The sequence below is a fragment of the Felis catus genome, chromosome B4, assembly GCF_018350175.1.
Source record: "Felis catus isolate Fca126 chromosome B4, F.catus_Fca126_mat1.0, whole genome shotgun sequence".
Classification (NCBI taxonomy): Eukaryota; Metazoa; Chordata; class Mammalia; order Carnivora; family Felidae; genus Felis; species Felis catus.
Window position 1 is genome coordinate 127,960,683 of NC_058374.1, and position 19,888 is coordinate 127,980,570.

The 19,888-nt window shown below is 45.5% G+C and overlaps 1 protein-coding gene across 6 annotated transcripts in view; it reads right to left on the reverse strand.

The window, feature by feature from the left end:
• Nucleotides 1–9,902: 9,902 nt before the first annotated feature.
• The window catches only part of LARGE1 (LARGE xylosyl- and glucuronyltransferase 1), a 544,237-nt gene continuing 534,251 nt past the window's right edge, over nt 9,903–19,888 (reverse strand). For all 6 annotated transcript variants that reach the window (XM_045062296.1, XM_045062294.1, XM_045062295.1 and 3 more), the window contains 2 exons: nt 14,253–14,448; nt 9,903–11,427 (listed from right to left, as the gene is read on the reverse strand). In XM_045062296.1, the coding sequence (XP_044918231.1) occupies nt 11,230–11,427; nt 14,253–14,448 (394 nt within the window). In that variant the 3' untranslated portion in view covers nt 9,903–11,229. The remainder of the gene's footprint in view (nt 11,428–14,252; nt 14,449–19,888) is intronic.

Consider the following 19,888-nt stretch of genomic DNA (forward strand, 5'->3'; position numbering starts at 1 on the left):
ATGCTAACTGGCTTCACCATCACCTGGCTGTGAAGCGGTCTGGGAGACACAGGAGCTCATGCGGGTCTGATCTCAAGTACAGAGCTCTTATGACCAGGCCATTCTAAAAGAACTTCTGGAAAATTCTCCCTCCTCCTTTGATTTTGGCCAAACCCCTTCTGGGGCACAAGGGGTAGACAGGAGAATCACATTCTTCTCTATTAAAGGCCTACAGTCCATCCTTGCTGGTGTCACCTCTGGTTCTTCTGCAGTGGGGAGACACAGGCCATCCCATCTCTCCCACAGCCTGGTTCTTCTGCATGAAGACCTAGGGTCCTACCCACCTCTCAGTGTGAAGCTCACAGGTAACCTCCTTAGGAAGCCGGAACTGACGCTCAGCCTGGGGTGGGTGCCCCTCCATGCTCCCACAGAATGTTGTGCCTTTCAGCTGGGCTGATAACTGATTAATTCCTTTTCCCTCAAGGGCAGTGGACTTGCTCCGCAGAAATCCTTCTGACCACAAATTCACATCGGAATCCCCCACTCCCTCCCACTCTGTGACAGCAGGATTCTAAGGAAGCCCTGAAGTTTTTCATACCCTTGTGTGCTCGCCCTGTAGAAGTCTACCCTGCCCCGGTGTGGGCAGGGCTTGGGGATGCGATGAGGTATCACTCCCATGATTATATTACCTTATAATAGACTCTGTCTTAGCAAGCTAGAGGGAGAGGTTACCTCTCAAGGGCTTCAAAGAAGGAAACAGGCATGTTGTGCAGGGGACCACTTGGCAGGGAATGATGGGTGTCCTCTAGTTGCTGAGAGTGGCAGTGGCCAACAGCCAGCAAGAAAGCTGGGATCTTGCAGCATCATTTATAATAGTCAAGATATGGAAGCAACCCAAGTGTCCATCGATGGATGACTAGATAAAGAAGATGTGGTCTATATACACAATGGAATATTAGTCATAGGAAAGAATGAGATCTTGCCATTTGCAACGACATGGATGGATCTACAGGGTATTAGGCTAAGTGAAGTAAGTTGGACAGAGAAAGACAAATACCATATGATTTCACTTACATGTAGAATTTATAAAACAAAACAAACAAGCAAACAAACCAAGAAACAGACTCATAAGTACAGAGAGCAAACTCGTGGTTGCCAGAGGGCATGTGAGGGGCGGGGGCGGGGGGAGGTGGGGGCTGGGTGAAATAGACAAAGGGGATTAAGAGTATAGTTAGGGGCATCCGGGTGGCTCAGTTGGTTAAGTGGCCAACTCTTGATTTCAGCTCAGGTTATGATCTCACAGTTTGTGAGTTTGAACCTGTGTCAGGTTCTGTGCTGGCAGCATGAAGCCTGCTTGGTATTCTCTCTCTCTCCCTCTCTCTCTTTGCTCCTCCCCCTGCTCTCTCTCGCTCACAAAACAAATAAGTAAACATTAAAAAAAAAAAAGTACAATTGTCATGAGCACTGAGTACTGTACAGGAATGTTGAATCATATTGTGCACCCAAAACTAATATAACACTGTATACTTTAATTAAAAACATAAAAGCATAGGGGCACCTGACTAAGACTGGGTTTCTTGGTTAAGCATCTGACTTCTGCTCAGGTCATGATCTCATGGTTTGTGAGTTTGAGCCCCACATCAGGCTCTGTGCTGACAGCTCAGAGCCTGGAGCCTGCTTCGGATTCTGTGTCTTCCTCTCTCTCTCTGCCTCTCCCTTACTCATGCCCTCTCTCTCTCTCAAAAAAAACCCAACCTTTTAAAAAGTTAATAAATAATAATAATAAAAAAAAGACAGTGGCACCCTCAGTCGTACAACCACAAGGAACTGAATTCTCCCAACAAACAGTGAACTTGGAAGAGGACCCTGAGTTCCAGATGAGAACCATACCATGGCTGGCATCTCTGTGGCAGCCTGGTGAGACCCTGATCAGAAGACCCAGCCAACCCATGTCTGGACTCCTGAGCCTTGGGAACAGTGAGATAAGAAATGTGTATTGTCTTAAGCCACTTAGTGAGTGGTACTTTTTTACACAGCAATAGAAAACTGATACACCCAGCAAAGATATTAAATGCATAATGAGGAATCTGTTATAATTGCATCTTTCTTTCCCCATCAGGGAGGCAGTAGCACATAGTGGTTAAGAAGTGAACTCTGGGGGCACCTGGTGGTTCAGTCAGTTAAGCGTCTGACTTCGGCTGAGGTCATGATCTCACTGTTCATGAGTTTGAGCTCCATGTCGGGCTCTGTGCTGACAGCTTGGAGCCTGGAACCTGCCTCAGATTCTGTGTCTCCCTCTCTTTCTGCCCCTCCCCTGTTTGTGTGCTCTCTCTCTCTCTCTCAAAAACATAAAAAAAAAAAAAAAAAGAAAAAAGAAAAAAAGAAAAAAGAATGTGAACTCTGGGGCCAACCTGCTTGGTTCATATCCCAGCTCTGCTAATTACTGTGTGATTTTGGGCAAACTACTTAACCTCTCTGTGCCTCAATGTGCCCCTTCACAAGATAGGTCTGGTAATAGTACCTACCTAAGGTTACTACTTAAACTAATTTACTAGTCAATTTTCTAAATGTAAGGTGCTTAGAATTATGATACATAGCAAGCACTACCCAAATGCTTCCTAAAATCATTAGCAAATCAAAACCAAAATGGTATAACAGAATTTGTGTTCAGAGACACACACAACCAACTGCCTCATATTATAAACACAGAAACTGAGCTCAAGAGATGTCTGTTCAAGGTCAGAGGGACGGTTTGAAATTCACCAACTACATTTAGTCCTGACGGTAAGGCTCTTGGAGCCCACAGGATAAAATCATATTGTAATCCATTCACGGCAAAATCAGACTTGAATTACGGTAAAGAAAAACAAGCCAGTTTCAGGTCTCTCCCTGCTGGGCGGGCCACTTAAATCAGGTTTGCCTCCTGTTCTTTAGGCCAGTGATTGTCCTCTGTCAGATGTGACAAAGACTCCCTCCTTGACCCAACTCTGTATGGGCTCCTCTGAGCCCTCTTCGTGACATGGTCTGTTCCCATTCTGCGGTGAGCTCAGCCCATTGTAGCAAAGAATCCTGCTGACAAGTTAGCTTAGTAAGAATCCTCTACCCTTGACAGATGATCAGCCTTGACATCTGACCAAGTTCTTCACCCCTGCCTTTGATGCAGAAGTCCTGTATCTGCACGGGCAAGAATCCTGCTAATTTGGTTTAGAAAGACTCTCACTACCCTTGAGGTCTCCTCTTGGTGATTTTCCATCTACCAATCCGCCCCCCCCCTGCCGCCACCCCACTCAGCTTGTCTATAAATCCCCCCTGTATCTGGAGCTGAGCTCAGTTTCTCTCCCCTACTGCAACAGTCTTAACACCTGAATAAAGCCATCCTTACCATTTTAACATGTGTCAATCAATAATTTTTAATAGGAGTCATCTGTCTTGAGAGTCTTCCAGGAGCCCAGCCTGGAATTGAGCTCCCTTCTGCCAAGCTCCCATAACACCCTCAGCCTCTCTCCCGATACTTCCCCGTATGTCACTCATCACACACCTCTCTTCCTACTGGACACGGGGAGGGAGGGTGGGGAGGGTGGTTCCATGAGCTTGAGGACTGTGTCTAATTCATCTTTGAATTACCTGGCACAGTTGCTGAACCTTAGTCACTGTTTCTTAAAAATGAACCAATCTCCTGAACGGCAATTTTCCGAGGTATCTAGTGATGCCTGCTAGGCATGCTGTCAGAGCTCCACAAAGATTTGGAAAGAAGCTGAGTGACTGATGCTTAAAGCATGAGACCATATCACGGTGTGGACCAGGAGCCTCCGCATCACGTGGGAGTTTGTTAGAAATGCAGAACCTGGGGATGCACACACTGAATCAGCTTTTTTTTTTCTTTTATGTTTATTTTTGAGAGAGAGACAGAGCATGAGTGGGGGAGGGACAGAGAGAGGAAGCAGGCTCCAGGCTCTGAGCTGTCAGCACAGAGCCCGACGCAGGGCTGGAACCCATGGACCGCGAGATCATGTTCTGAGCCAAAGTCAGATCCTTAACCTACTGAGCCACCCAGGCGCCCTGCACTGAATCAGCTTTTAATAAATGCTCACAATCCATGCACGTTAATGTTGGAAAAGCACTAGTTATAAGCCAAAGAAGAAACACACCCCACTGGTGACTAGGCTTTTTCTCATTATTAAGGTCCTTTGAAAAACAAAGATTCTACGACCTTGTGTTAGCCAAATCCTTGGGAAACAGTGCAGACAACTGGCAACATCATGAGCTCTGGAGTACCTAGATCCGGCTCTTTTCACGGCTCTTGTTTAACGTCTCTGAGCTTCTGTTTTCTTACCTTTAACAAGGAGACACCTATTGCTGGTTAAATAATGCAAATTGTATACTAGTCAGCAAATGTCTGTCCACCCCCTTCCTTCCCAGCTCTGACTGATCCTTGCCTACATTGTTCAGAATGGTTCACAACACCAAGCAACAGAAGAGGACCTGGACTCCCGGGGAGGGAGACCATGAGGTCTAGCTTTATGTACACTGGGTTCAGGAATGCTGCGGGAGACCAGCAGAGAGACTCCTGTCCACTGATTCGCCCCCCACCCCATACACATTTACTTCCATCCACCAAAATTGTGGAGTCAGAAAAATAGTGTTTGGTTTGTGGCCCTACCAAGTACTTCCACTGAGCCTTGGTTTCCCCATCTATGAAAATAATCCCTCCTCTCATGGGATTCCTCCAGACCACAGAAGAAATTTAGCACACCAGCACATAAGTGCCACATGAATGGTAGCTGGGATGGCTTCAGGTAGCCCTGAGCAATATTAGAATGTTTGAAGTGGATTTGTTGTCAGGTAGGATTAACTGGAGGTTTCTCATCAGTCTCTTCTGCTGGGCGAGACATAGGTTTTTTATATTCAAGGAACTCAGAGTTAATGACACGCCCAAGCTCAGAGTTGCCATTGTTTAGGCGTATAGACGAGCCACGCAGGACTGCAGGGTGCCTCAGGGAGGGGCCCCTGGGACTTTGGAATCTGAGAGTGGCTAGCTTGGTATAACACAGTGACCAGGGACTACCAGGAAAACAGGCACTTTTGAGTGGGGCTTTTGGTTTTGAGGCCAGATTACCAAGCCAGGGTATACAAAGAGGGCTCATTGTCCTTCCACATCAAGGGTGTTGGTTATCAGCGGGTCAGGCAGTCTTCTCTCACCTACTTGGAAGACATTTCTGATCCTACTAGATGTTGACCTTAATATTCATGGGGAAGGAAACCTAGTTGCACAGCTCTACCTAAGTATTAAATAATCTTTGGGGAGGTTGAAAATATTAATAAGTTGGTGAATGTGGGTCCATACATAATGAAGTCGGGGGGGAAGGTAGGAATTCTTGAATTGTTTTATCTTTTCTCTTGTAGATCTGAGAAACTGAGCTAAAAATGTCCACATTTACATCCACACGTAATATGCACTCATCCTAACACACAAAGCATTTCGACTAATGCGTGTATCTTAAAAGTCACTACTTAAATTTCAAGTAAGTAGAAAATGATCACTTTCATTGGTGATAAGATAACTAAGTGGGGTTAGTGATGTGTCCCCCTGGCTGCATGTGCTGCCTGCCATAGCATCCCACCTATTGGACCATCTCACCAATGCACATGCATACACATTGATGGTGAACCTTCTGAGGACTGGCTTCTTTAACACTATTTGCCATACAATTTTATGTTATACAATATACTATATAATCTTAATGAATTTAGAAAGTCACACATGCATATGTACCTATTTCATGAATTGCTTTGTATATGTATATCTATTTCTCATTCAAAACACTAAACTATTGCAAAATGACTGTGCTTTTCAAAAATGTCATTGTCATAAAGTGCAAAGGACCCAGGAATTATTCCTGATTAGAGACTGTAGGCAACTATGCAATGTGTCTTAGATTGGATTGGACCCTGGAGTTAGAGGTGGGATGGATGTGGTTACTGTGACACAGAAATTATTAGGGCAATCAGCAAACTGTGAATGTAGACTGTGTAATGGATTATCATATTGTAGCAAACTTTTCTTGAATTTCATCCCTGCATCATGGTTATATGAGAATGTCCTTTAAAACAAATACATGCTAAAGTATTCAGATTAAAAGGGGTGTGACATCTACAATCCACTGTTAAAGGTCAAATGTTAACAATCATTGAATCTAAGTGAAGGACATACAGTTCTTTGTATTATTCTTACAACTCTTCTATATGCAAGTGTAAGTTTAAAAAAAATAATCTGGGGTACCTGGGTGGCTCAGTCGGTTAAGCATCTGACTTACTTTCGGCTCAGGTCCTGATCCCAGGGTTGTGGGATTGAACTGAGTCAGGCTCCATACCCAGGTTAAGATTCTCTCTCTGTCTCTCCCTCCCTCTGTCCCTCTCCCCCGCTCCTGCGCTCTTTGTCTAAAAAAACAAACAAAACACCAAAAAACCTAAAATTGTTGACGTGAATGTAATAAAATAAAACCTATTTCATCATTGTATGTTTTTTAGCTCTCCAGGTAAATATATTACCTGAAAGCTGGCTGTGCCTGGGTCGCTGCTGCATTCACAGTGCACATCCCACAGTAGATGCTCCATAAATTCTTTGTGGAATGAAGACAGAAATATTAGTACAGTGAAATTACTCTGACGCCACCACTGGAGCCCTTCCTTCCTTCCTTCAGAATTTCAGCAGCATAACGTACCCAGGAATCTCTTGACAATTCTTCTCTGGGCAAACTCTGTCAGTCATTCCATGACATCATCCCAGCCTCATTGGTCCCAAACCTTGGGAAACACTTTCCCAAAACTGACCGACCTCCTTTCATTCCAGAAAACACCATCTCTCAAGACTGTGTTGGAAAAAAACAAGGACCAACTCCATCAAATAGTCACAATAAGAAACCCAACATTTCCGTGGTGCCCCCATTATCTCCTTTCCGATATTACCAATCATTCCTTGAAATCAGGGGAGGGGGGTTCTTACTAAGAACATTTTTGTTAAATGAATGAAGACAAAAACCATGGTATCTCTGACATTAGATTCTATGGGTCTGAAACTACTTAGAATGCACTTAGTGGATAACTGACATTTCATAAACTTCAATGGCATTAAATTGAAGATAAACACACGATTAGTAAGGCAAGGGAAAAAAAAAAGCATATCACCATGAACTATATGATGATGTGGCTGCATAAGCCTGTAGCCAAACTGATTTCAATGTCATATGGGGAGACAGCAGCACAGAGTGGAAAGACATGGGTTTTTGAAGTCAGCCAGATTTTGGCTCAAATTCCAGAACCTTCATGAACCTTCATGAACCTTGTGTGATTTTGGGCAACTCACATAATTGCTCTGAGGGGTTGGTTCCATTAGCTAAAGAGTAGGGATAGTCAAACCTTCCTTATATTATTATGCCACTGTGAAGATTCATCAGTGCCAACTACCATAGAAGTCTTAGTTCAGTAAATGGTGGCTCTTATCTTCCCCGAGAGTGTGCAGGAGCCGTGTTGGAGGGGATTTTAATCACGTTTCTTCCACTAACACAGAGCTCCCTGAAGGCCGGGTGACCACAAATGAAGCCTTAACTCAAAGACAGTAGAGTCTTTGAAAGGAACAGAATTAAAGTAGGGTCTGTCCTTTCATGATGGGGTACAAAGAAGCTATTAGTCAACTCGGCAAATATGTGCTCTGTAAATCAGCTCAACACTCAGAGAGATCACTTTGAAGCAGCAAGCTGAGTTCGGGTCTAAGGGTGAGATTAAAACATAGTGTCTCGACCTGTGCCATGTAATCTAGGAGGTAACCCAGGAGACGCATTCAGGGAACGAATTACTGCTTCCTAGAGTTGATCCCAGCCATGTCTAAATATGATTATAGACTGCCGGGCCTATTTCACATGAATTTTCAGGAAGTCCATGAGCATAGCAAGATTTAGAGCTTCTAGGGGAGATTGCTGTCTGGACAGTGTTACTGGATGGATGTTGGAGAAAGTCTAGAAATCTAATACTCTTTCCATATAGGTTCAAATGCTCTCATTGGCCAATATTTAATAGATTTCTTTCTTACTGGGGAAGGAAGGAGCATTGCAGGTTATGTGGTTTTGGATCCACCCAAGTAGGCATGGGTTTAAATTCTGGTTCTGCCGTATATTATTGATGTGAATTCAGGGAAGCTACTTAATTTCCCAGAGTTCCCTCGGTTTCCTCATCTATAAGCAGTAATTTTCATTTTGCAGCCTTGCTGCAAGGATTCAATGAGCTAATGCATGCAAAGGCCCTTTTACATAGTAGTTACTTGATAAATCTTAGCTCTCCAGGGAATAGTATGGGGGCTAAATGAGAAGAACTTTTTTTTCCTCCCAGCTGAAAGCCAAGATGGTATTGGCTTCTTTAGGCATGAAAACATCCGTGTGGCCCATTTATAAGCTTGTTTTGCCCTGGGGAACTGATTCTAGGGAATCCACATCGATAGTGATTGCCTCTGCCCACAGGCAGCGCCCCCCACCCTTGAACTGGGATGTGCAGTGAGATGCCGCTGTGGGCTAAGTTCTGGAAGTTCCTTCTGTTGGCTCTGCAGACCTCAGCCTCCACTGACTTGGCAGCCTCTGTGTTGAACTTGGGCCTTAGCATCTGAGCTCTAGCCTTAAGTGAGACCGGCTTCACTGTGTCAGGCACCTGTCTTTGGGGGAATAGGATTTTCTCCTGTTGGTGTGGAGAGTCAGTTTCGGGCTTTAATAAATTCAGTGTGCATGAAGCTACATTGTCCTCCAATTTATACCTATTGTCTCAAAGCACTTAGTACCTTCTCTTCTTCTCAGAGGTGACCCAGTCTGCATGGTAAGTGATACGGTCATTCTCATACCTATAGAAACGCAAGTAAAAGCAAGGTGGCTGGGCAGGATCCAGGGGCTGTGAAAAATTTAAAACATAAAAGGCTTTAGGGAATTAAAAATTGATTTTTAACATCAAAGAGCTAGTACTACTGTATATTCTCACTTGGCTCAAGTAGCTGGTAGTGATTAAAAATTACATCTATTAACAATGGTCTTCTCTAGAAAAGAGAGTTTTTGAGTGAGTGAATGAGTGTGTGTGTGTACACAATGAAAATAAAAAGGCACTGGTGTGCTGGTAAATGTTTAACAACCAGCTCTGGGGGGGGGGGGGGGGGGCGGTGCCCTGATTTGTGGTTTTCAGATTTCCCATGGTGTAAATACTTCCATCATGGCCAATTTCAAACACAAGAGTAGGAGAAAGATGCACACAGTAAGTCCTCATGAGCTGGTCGGGGCTGGCTCTCACATACCTATGGAGAAAGGGGACTTTACCATGTACTTTGAATACTTTTGTGATAGTCTACTTTTTACAGTATTCATATATTGTGATATGCATGCTACCTATATGCTATATGTATGTAATACCATGACATACACACATGCCTACAGACACACAAACTTATCCGTATCTGTGTGAGGGTGAGTCTTACTGATTGTTTTCCTAAGTTTTTAAAAATCAACCTGAGTGAAATCTCCCCTTGGGCATATAACACATGGAAGGGTCTCATAGGTCAGATTGCGGTGGGGTGTCACATGGCCACCAGGACACAGTCTTAGAGGCTCACTCTGCTACTGACGACCAGGTTTTAACGTGCTAGCATCTGAGATATAAAACATCTGGCTTCCGTGCCGAGACAGAAGCTGGACGGAGACTCTGAAGATGCTTTGAGGGTCAGAGGGTGTGGTGAGATCTAACCTCAGAAAAGGAGAAAACAAAGTTAAGGTTCAAATGGTGAGAAAAACAAAATGGGAGAACACAAAGTGTAAAGTTGCTGTTTATCGATCTTGCTCTCTACCCTGGAGCTACCCTCTGCAGCTTCTTACACGAGTGGAGGGAGGGAGCGGGGGAGACACAGTCCGTACTTTCGTTTATTGAATGCAGCGTTCGCTGGTCACATTGCAACTCAATACAAACAGCCCAGCCTAGAGGAGGGCGTGGACTTTTGTTCTCATCAATGTAAACACAACATTAATATTGAAGATTCAAGAAAATGGGTAAAAAGTCCAGCGTCTCCTCAATCCTTGTAATGGTAAAGGTGCTTGCCTGCCCTCTGGACAGGTCCCAGAGGGAGCCTGAGGCTGTGACCTCCTCCCACCCGCAGCGAAGCAGCACAGAGTCGGAGGAACCCAACACATTCTTCCTCAAGGTCTCCAAAGGGACATGTGAATCTTCGGAATTGGGCATGTGTGAACTATTAAAGTTCTTCTGAAGGCCTGGGAGGTTCGTACCTTTCACGTGCACCGAAGCAGCCCCTTCAGAGCCCTTTCTTCAGGAAGCGGTCACTGCCAATAGAAAATGTGACTGGTAGTAGACGGGATGGTCTTCCTATTTCCACAGTCCCCATCTTAGCCCCTGGATTCTGGAGAGGAGGGAATTCAAGGTCATGGGGGCCTCAGTGAGGATCCTGAAGAGGGCTGCCCATGTTTAAATATTGGCTGAAGACTCCTGTCCTCCTTGCTGGGCCACTGCTCATAAGGGGATGTTGGTTGACACAGCTGATTCTCTTTCAGAGACTTAAAAGACCAAGTTTTCAATTTTGGATCCCCAGACCAAAAACAAACAAACAAACAAAATCCCCTCAAAGGAAAACAAATCAAAGCAAAACAAGAGCGACCTTGAGGATAAAGAACCAACCCACCCCACCTCCAGGTCCCACCAGGTATAATGTCCCCACTGGGTCTTTCCGCATGGTTGGTTCAGATCATTGGATGGCCCCCACCTTGGATACACAGCTAGATTGCAGGACACAAAAGAAAGTTTCCTCTGGACAAAAAGACAGTTTTGCCTTTATTTTCTGGGATCGCTAACCCCCAGCACCCTGACTTCCCTTTCTTAAAAAGCAACAAGAACATCCCTAAAGACCAGCTCGGTTTTGTGGCTTTTTAGTAGGATAACCCCTTTGCTCCCTCTAACACCCGTGTCCCGTTCTTGAAGAGACTGTGTCGATGAGCTACTCTTCCACATTCTGGGAACGCCAGATTGTGGAGCAGAGAGGAGCTGGCTGGATCCTTGTCCCAGATCTCTGTAGTGTGGGCGGCTTTGTTGGGCCAAAGAAGACAAATAAAAACAAACCAAAAAAGCATTGCTCAAATTTTGAGTTTGATGGCTGGGCCCCAAATAGCAAAGTGGCTTTTCCCCTGCAGAACAGGTCTCTCCCTAGGGGTGGGTTTCCTGGTGCTAGCTGTTGTTCTCAGCCGTGAGATATTTGAGGGCGGCAAAGCCGTAGCGGCGGGACATGTCCTGCTGAAACTCTTCCTTCAGGGTTTTGAGACAGATGCGGTATTGCTTGTTGGACCGGAACTTGGTGATGTCAAAGCTGGGGGCGTGAGGCATGTGGATCATGTAGGCATTGGGCAGCACGATGAATTCATATTCCTGCAAGACAAGAGTAGTGTGAGAGCGCTTGCAAGAACCCTCCAGAATGCATGATGAACGCCCAAGTGCATGACCATATGACAAAGTGACTGAATGAAGTGGGGAATGATGTCAGCAAGGAGGGTGGGGCCATGGAAAGCCTGCCATGCTGGAGAGGGACAGAGCAGGGCTGTTTCCCTGACTCTGGACAAACTTCTTGGCTTCTCTATGCCTTAGTTTTCTCATCTATAAAGTAAAAGTAATAATACCTACCTTGAAAGATGACTAATAATGTGTGGATGATGCTGGGCAGAGCTCATGGCCCATGAAAGGTTCTTGATAAATGTGAGCACATGCCCACGTGGTTGTTCTAGAATGACATAAGCCACGAGAGACTCTGTTGCTCAATTAAATGATGTCTGTTTATGTGATTTCTCATAGGGCTTGATGAGGTTTGACAGACTAACGTACTAGTACACAAGAGGGGACAAAAAAGGAATAATAAAAAAAAAGATCCCAATGGAATCTCATAGATTCCATGAGCTTTCATGGAAAGCTCATTAGGAACAAAGCTCTTGCCTACCTATCCTTCTTACACGTCACATCGCCATACAGGGGCCTCCGCTTGGCAGAATACAGACAGAAACTCAGACCAAAAATAAAATGTCTCCAAACAGCCCAAATGGGTGACATAAATTTAGAACGTGTAACAAAGGAGAATCCGGTGCACCTTCACTCAGACTCTGTGTATTCTGGTTTTGGACATAATGTCTGATAGGCTTTGATCATCTAGTTTCCCGGCCTAGAACAGATCAGAATAAACTATGAGAGGGAAAATCAGAATGGAGAAAGGTAGGGGTGCCTGGTGGCTCAGTCGGTTAAGCATCTGACTTCGGCTCAGATCATGATCTGTGGTTCACAAGTTCAAGCCCTGCTTCTGGCTCTGTACTGATAGCTTAGAGCCTGGAGCCTCCTTCGGATTCTGTGTCTCCCTCTCTCTCTGCCTCTCACTCTCTCTGTCTCTCTTTCTCTCTCAAAAATATATAAACATTAAAAAAAAATGGAGAAAGGCATCTGTTACAGATGGAAGAACACTGACCGCAGCAAGAAATGACAGGTGATGGTAAGGAGGAGTAAGAAAAATTCCTGAAAAGAAAATGCAAGAACTGTCAGAGCTTAGCTGTTGTGACATCTCCTACAGGGGCAAAGAAGCTCACCGATCCCATTAGCCCCAGTAGGTGTGGCTGGATTACCTGACAGGTATGACCTCATTATTTCCTTCAATCACTGGAAAGGGCAAAATTGGCTGTGCTACTGGCAAAAAAGGGAAATAAGCAAGAAATGCTCAAGAATCCCACCAAAATTGCCTAAAACAAACAAAGCCCAGGTTTTAGTGCTGGAAAAATTAATTTTATTTGAACCAGTTCACCTCACCACACTGCTGGATACAAAAATAGTACTTTTCTTTTTGTTCAAGCAGAAGCTGAGGCAGACTAAACATTTCTGTCTGTGAGTAGCACTAGACTACCTCCAAGTATCAATGACAAAATGAATACTATCAGTCATGTTTCTGTTGTTAAATATGGACACTAGTCTACAACCTTCCATCTACACAAGTGGTTTGCAACCCTAGATACTTATTAAAACCACTTGGGACTGCTCTCAAATATAACGAGCTGTTGGAAAATTCTCCAGGTGATTCTCAGGCCAGGCAGCACTGAGCATATCCAACCTTGCTTTTTTTTTTTTTATGAATTTGGTGCTCCTGTTGAGAAGTATGTGCACTGTGCTCCATGAACAGGTGCCTTGGAGAATAGACACAAAGAGAAAAAGGTGGAGTTGAGAGGCCCAGGAATCCTTCTCCTAACTTAACCAGATCAACTTTACTTTTGTTTGTTTAACACGGGGGCTGATGAACTGCAACATGTCCGGCTTGCTGCATGTTTTTATAAATAAAGTTTTATTGGAACACAGCCACACTCATTGGTTTAGATACTGCCTACCATTGAATGACAAAGGCAGAGTTAAGTAGTTGAGAAGGAGACCTATAGGCCCCACAAAGCCCCCCATTCAAAAAATTTTTTTTTTAATGTTGATTTATTATTGAGAGACACAGCATGAGCATGGGAAGGGCAGAGAGAGGGGAAGACACAGAATCTGAAGCAGGCTTCAGGCTCTGAGCTGTCAGCACAGAGCCCGATGCAAGGCTTGAACTCACAAAATGTGAGATCATGACCCGAGCTGAAGTCGGACGCTTAATCGACAGCCACCCAGGTGCCCCTAAAGTCCCCAAATTTTCTATCTGGTCCTTTGTGGAATAAGTTTGCAGACTCCTGGTTTAACCTGTTGGAATTCTACTGATTTCTTCTGAAGCAGGTGTTTAATAAGTATTATTGAATGAATGAAAGTGTTTCACAATTAAATACAGTCTAAAGACCATCACTTATAGTTATAACGTACAATAATGAGCTGCCCCTCAGCCTCAAGCCTTGTGTCACTCATATGGAACTCCTAAAATGCTTTGGGCCACTTATATGGCTCTAACGCTAAGTGACGATTTTTCATCCTCATCATTAAATTGGGTAAGGATGGGGGGTGGAATGTTTTGTCACAGGACACTCACACTTGCCTGGGTCCTGGTCAGGAATCGAACTCTCACCCAAATGTAGAGAAAGAAGGTTTGGAAATCAACAGCCCTAAGAATTAGCACTGCCATTTTCTCACTTCTGGTCCTAGGCCATGTCTTATTCCCTCTCGGGCTCTGCTTTCTCACCTCCAAGGTCCCCTTTCAGCCCTGAAATCTAGGCTGCTTCTTTCCTCACAGCCATGACAGTCCATTGTCTCACCTGTGCATCCAGTTCCATGATATGAGCCACCTTGTTCCATCCAAAGCCCACAAACCTCCGGTCATACTCAGGGCAATCCCTTCTCACAACAACATATGGCTCGAAATCAGCTTCCCACTCAACACGGTAAGGCGTGGTGGCAGTCCGCCACTTGGCGAAGTTTGTGGGAGCATGGCCTTTTGTCCAGACGTGGTACCTAGGTCACAGAGAGAAAAGCCATTGGGCAAAAGGAAGGAAGGAAAGGTTTATGCCGATACGGTCCTTGTGGGTTGCACTGTGTCCCCCCCCCCAAGATGTTCAAGCTCTAACTTCCAGTACCTGTGAATGGGACCTATTTGGAAAGAGGGTCTTTGCAGATATATCAAGATGAGATCATGGTGGAATAGGGTGGGCTCTATTCCAACCACTGGTATCTTTATAAGAAGAGGCAAATGTGGACACTGAGACACACACTGGGAGGATGCCATGGACAGGTGGAGGCAGAGATGGAAGTGATGCTCCCACAAGCCAAGGGACATCAGAGTTGGCCAGCCTCCACCAGGAGCTGGAAAGAGGCAAGGAAGGATTCTTCCCTAGAGCCTTTGGAGGAAGAATGAACCTGCCAACACCTTGACTTTGGATTTCTGGCTTCCACAACTACAAGAGAATAAACTTCTGCCGTGTTGGGCTACCCGCTTTGTACAGTTTTGTTATGGCAGCCTTAGGAGACTAACCCAGTCTGTTATGTACATCTTTCACTAATGCCAAGACTCTCACAATGAAGGGGTCGGTGAATTCGTGTATCATTTATATGGAATGAACTGCAGGTGAGCGTGTGCTGGTTGATCCTACCAGAGAACACGGTGCCCCTGCCCTCGTATAACATTCTCCCCCCTGGGGCTGAACCTGTGACCGTGTCACTCCTGTGAGTATGTTACATCATATGGCAAAAGGGATCCTTGTAGAATCCTCATAGATGTAATTAAATTGACCAATCAGTTGACTTTGGACTAATTAAAAGGGGGATTCCTGAGGTGGGTCTGGCCAAATCATGTGAACTTTTAGATCTGAGTTTGGAAGAGAGTGAAGAGCCATGTGTGGGCTGCCTGTGGGGGCCACGTGGCAAAGAGCCAGCAGGGAAATGGTGACCGTGGCCTTCCAAGTGCAAGGAAAGGAAGTCCATGAGCCCAGAGTTCAGGAGAACTGTAGTCTTGCCCTCACTTTGATTTCAGCCCAGTGAGACCCTACTGAGAATCCAGACATTCCATGCCCCAATCTCTCACCCTCAGGGACTGTGAGGTAACAAATTCGTATTGTTTAAAGCTTCTAAATTTGTAGCAACTTGTTATACGGCAAATGAATACAACTATATAACAACAATCCTAACAAGCTAATAGTTATTAAGCACTTACTATATACCAGTTATATCGTAAATACTGTATCTATAGCTTCAAATTGGTATAACTTAATACCAAGTTACAAATAATAAGGATGGGCTGGGATTCAATCCTAGACAGCCTGGCTCAAGGGCCAGGACCCTGAACCACTATGCTAGGTTATCTCTCTTCCGTGTCATTCTTACCCACACTCTCTGGTCTATACACACAGCAGAGAGTCAATAATCAGACACTAAGTTGAATAACTAACTAACGAGTAACCTAAAAACCTGAGGGGTACCTAAGGCAGAGGGCAGACAGTAGGGCAGGAATCTGCCTCTGGAAGCTACAAAGAGATGGCAAAAGGCTGGGAGCCTAGTGAAGGCAGCAGACCTGGCCCAAGAGCAAGGGGTTAGGGACAAAGAACACGGTAGAAGATAAAATGAAAGTGAGACTGAAGGGTAGGACCGTAACATCTTAGGGAGCTACAGGGAGAACGGAGCTCGTGGTCTGGGGGTTCCACCTCCACGCAGGGAGGGTCTAAAGCATGTGAGATTTTTTTTTAATGGGTATTTATTTTGGAGAGCGAGCGAGCAAGAGGGAGAGAGCACGCATGTGAGTGGGGCAGGGGCAGAGAGAGAGGGAGACAGAGGATCCGAAGCGGGCTTGGCGCTGAGAGCAGAGAGCCCAGTGCAGGGCTCGAACTCAGGAACCGTGAGATCATGATCTGAGCCAAAGTCAGATGCTCAACCGACTGAGCCACCCAGGCGCCCCTAAAGCGAGTGAGGGTTAAGTGAGAGTGGGTGGTCAGTGGAGCCCTGCTGGCAGGGGAGGCGGCCGCTTACTTATTCTGCTCCCTCCTGACCAAGGCTGGGCCTGCCCTGAAGCCTGAGGAACTCCCCAGTGCGCGGGCACTGGCCTTTCAGTAAGCTGTGTTGTGGGGCGACATGGCCAGGCTGGCAGAGAGCAGGGACTTGAATCCTCAGCTCTATCAGTTCAGCAACTGCCACCTAAACCACAGTCACACAATGGGAAGAAAAATGAAAGGCTGAGTCACATCACCTTAACAGAGTGTGAAAAGCAGGGATACTGCGAGATGTCGGGATTAATAAAAAAATCAGGCCGGAAGGAGTTGATTTTCCATCTGTGAACTAGCCCAACAGGCAGCCTTGACATCTGAGACTTGCACAGAGCCGGCCCAGCACGACCGGTGGCCGTGAACATGCGCTAGGCTCAAGCATGGCACAGTGGGACCACCGCACCAGGGTTTAAAACCCACCTCCGCCACTTAGGAGCTGGGGACCTCGGTCAGCAAAGCATTTAAACGAGGCTTCACTTGCCTCTTGCATCCACTGGAGAAAAGAGTATCTATCTTGTTGGACTGCTCAGGAACTGAAATGAGAAAATGTTTATAAAGGGCTTGGCACAGTGCTAGCACACAGCAGGCGTTCAATAAATGCTCCTTCCCTAGAGGCACTTTAACAAGGCGGCTGAAAACAATGGCTCTAGCGGTGCCTGGGTGGCTCAGTCGGTTGAGCGTCCGTACGACTTCAGCTCAGGTCATGATCTCACGGTCCATGAGTTCGAGCCCCGCATCGGGCTCTGTGCTGACAGCTCAGAGGCTGGAGCCTGCTTCAGATTCTGTGTCTCCTTCTCTCTCTGCCCCTCCCCTGCTCACACTCTGTCTCTCTCCCTCAAAAATAAACATTAAAAAAAAAAATGTAAAAAAACAAAACAAAACAAAAAAACAATGGCTCTAGAGCCTCCCTGTCTGGGTTTGAATTCTGTCACTTAGCAGGTGCAGAAAACTTACTGAATTCCTCTGCTCCTTCATTTCTTTCTCTAGGCGAATTTATTAATAAATAATAATTAATATGATTCATTTCTTTCTATAGGTAAAACAGAGATGCTAATACCTACTTCATAGATTTCTGACAACTATGTGAATTCACATAAAGTATCCAGAGCAGTGCCTGATATGTAACAATTCCTCAAAAAATGAAAATATTCTCATTATTTCCCCTTGTTTGCCCTAACTACAATGTCAATTCACAGTGGTCTTACTCCCAGGGATATCAATGCATCAATAGCCTTCTTATTTAGAATATAAACTCGTGGCCTACTGTATGAGAAAGAGGAAATGGGGGAGGGAGGCAGCTGCCTCAGTCCTCTACTCCTGGGTGGGAAGGCAGCTTTCCTTAGCTCAGCAGGAACACTGACAAGCATACTGAGTGGCTGGTCAGCACAGAACAGGATGACATTACAGTTCACTTGCCATGAAAACATATCACAGCCTGAATACTCGCTCAAGGAACCTACCGTGAGTCCAGTAGACATTGGACTTCAAGGCTGTTCTCTGGGACCATCAGCACCAGGTAGCCTCCAAAGAAACAGAGATGAGAGAGGTTTCCTGGATACAGCATGTGGGATGCTACTTCTGAGAGATCTGGGGGCCTTCTGCTTTGAGCAGTGGTACTTAGACTTGAGCTGAGTACCAGAATCACCTAGGAGACTATTTTTTTAACCAATCACTGGGTTCCACCCCCAGAGCCTCTGATCGGTTACATCTGGAATAGGGCTTGAGAGTTGGCACTTGGAAGTTTCCAGGGGATGCTGGATGCAACTTGTCCAAGGAGGCTTGACAGGTCATCATTTGGAGGGAAGGTGACAAAAGCAATTTCTTGGAGGGAAGGTCTATAATTTAGCACTTGGCCTTGTGGCTTGTGAGCTGTTGGCCAGAGCAGCAATCACGGACACAGCAGGCCAAACCTCAGCTCTCATGACCACAGACATGGCCTTGAAATGAGTTCTCAGATCACCTGGGGATGGGGATGGAAGGAAAGATGCCTTGGAAATGTACCAGGCGTGGAGCCATGAGGCTATGGCATCTGTAGGAAACTCAGACTGATTTTGGTCTCAGTGCCTCCATGTTTACCTTTATCTTCTGACACTGATTGGTGGGAACATTCAGGACCCAGTCCAATGGTATTAGACTTAAAAGCACTGGCTGTACAGCTCCTAAGACCTGGTCTGAATCCAGGCTCTGCCACGTACTGGCGATGTGTCTTTGGGCAAGTTATGTAGCCTCTCAGAGTCTCAGTTTCTTTATCTGTAGAAGGGGAATAACAGTTATCTGCCTCATGGACTTGTTGTGAGGATTCCATGAGCTGATGACAGTGTCTGGCAGAAGTTATATATTCAAAACCTGGTAGTTGTTGTTATTTTTTCTCCAAGAAGAAAGAAGTCTTCGTTTTGGGGGGCAGGTATTAAACCAAGTGATTTCAGATCACTTTCCAGAATTCTGGATACAGGAAGAAGGTTGGGGTTCAAGTCCTGGCATGAGCAGGGGACCTCCGCTCCTCAGTTTATCTGTATAAAATGTGTAAAAGGATCATCTCCGAATTGTTGAATGAATAACCTATCTCATGAAGGTACTTTCCCAAAATAAAACTTGTTTGAGAAAACCTTCTAGAAACTTCTAGTAACTTAGTAGTAGTATGGAAACTTAAGTTATTATTACTTTTTTAAAAAATTTATTTATTAAAAAATTTTTTTAATGTTTATTTATTTTTGAAAGACAGAGCATGAGTGGGGGAGGGGCAGAGAGAGGCGGGGACAGAGGGTCTGAAGCAGGCTCCAGGCTCTGAGGTGTAAGAACAGAACCCGATGCAAAGCTTGAACCCATGAACCGTGAGATCACGACCTGAGCCAAAATTGGCCACTGAACTGACTGAGCCACCCAGGTGCCCCACTATTACAATCTTTTTGGTAAAATTCGGGTTGCCTAGAAATGTATGATTTTTCACTCCAAGGTGGCGTTGGCCATTCTTACACTGCTCAAAGCAGAGGCTTCTCTGTAAAATCAGAGATGGGAGCAGTGGCTCTGTCTTCAGACTGTTCTGTCATGAGACCGGGGAGGACTCGTACTTCCCCCAAGGGCACTACACTTACTGTTTATACTTACAGCCTATTTCTGGGAGTCGGAGCCCCTTCCCACCTGTGCAGGTGCACACGCTCCCTGGGCACTGTGGACAGGTGGCAGGGCAGCTCCCCTGCGATGCTCCTGCAGGACTTTGGGAACTTGGAAAGTCAGGCAAGTGAGAGGCTTGTTCAGACCTGTCACTTGGGGAATAGCAAAGTCAGTGGCCCCATCTGCTATATCTGACCCTGCAGTCACCTTGATGCCATTAGTTGTTGAAGCTACATGAGCCCATCCTAGGCCTGAGGACCTTGGAGACCAGACCACTCACAGAAAAAGGAAAAGGGGGAATAGGAGTCATC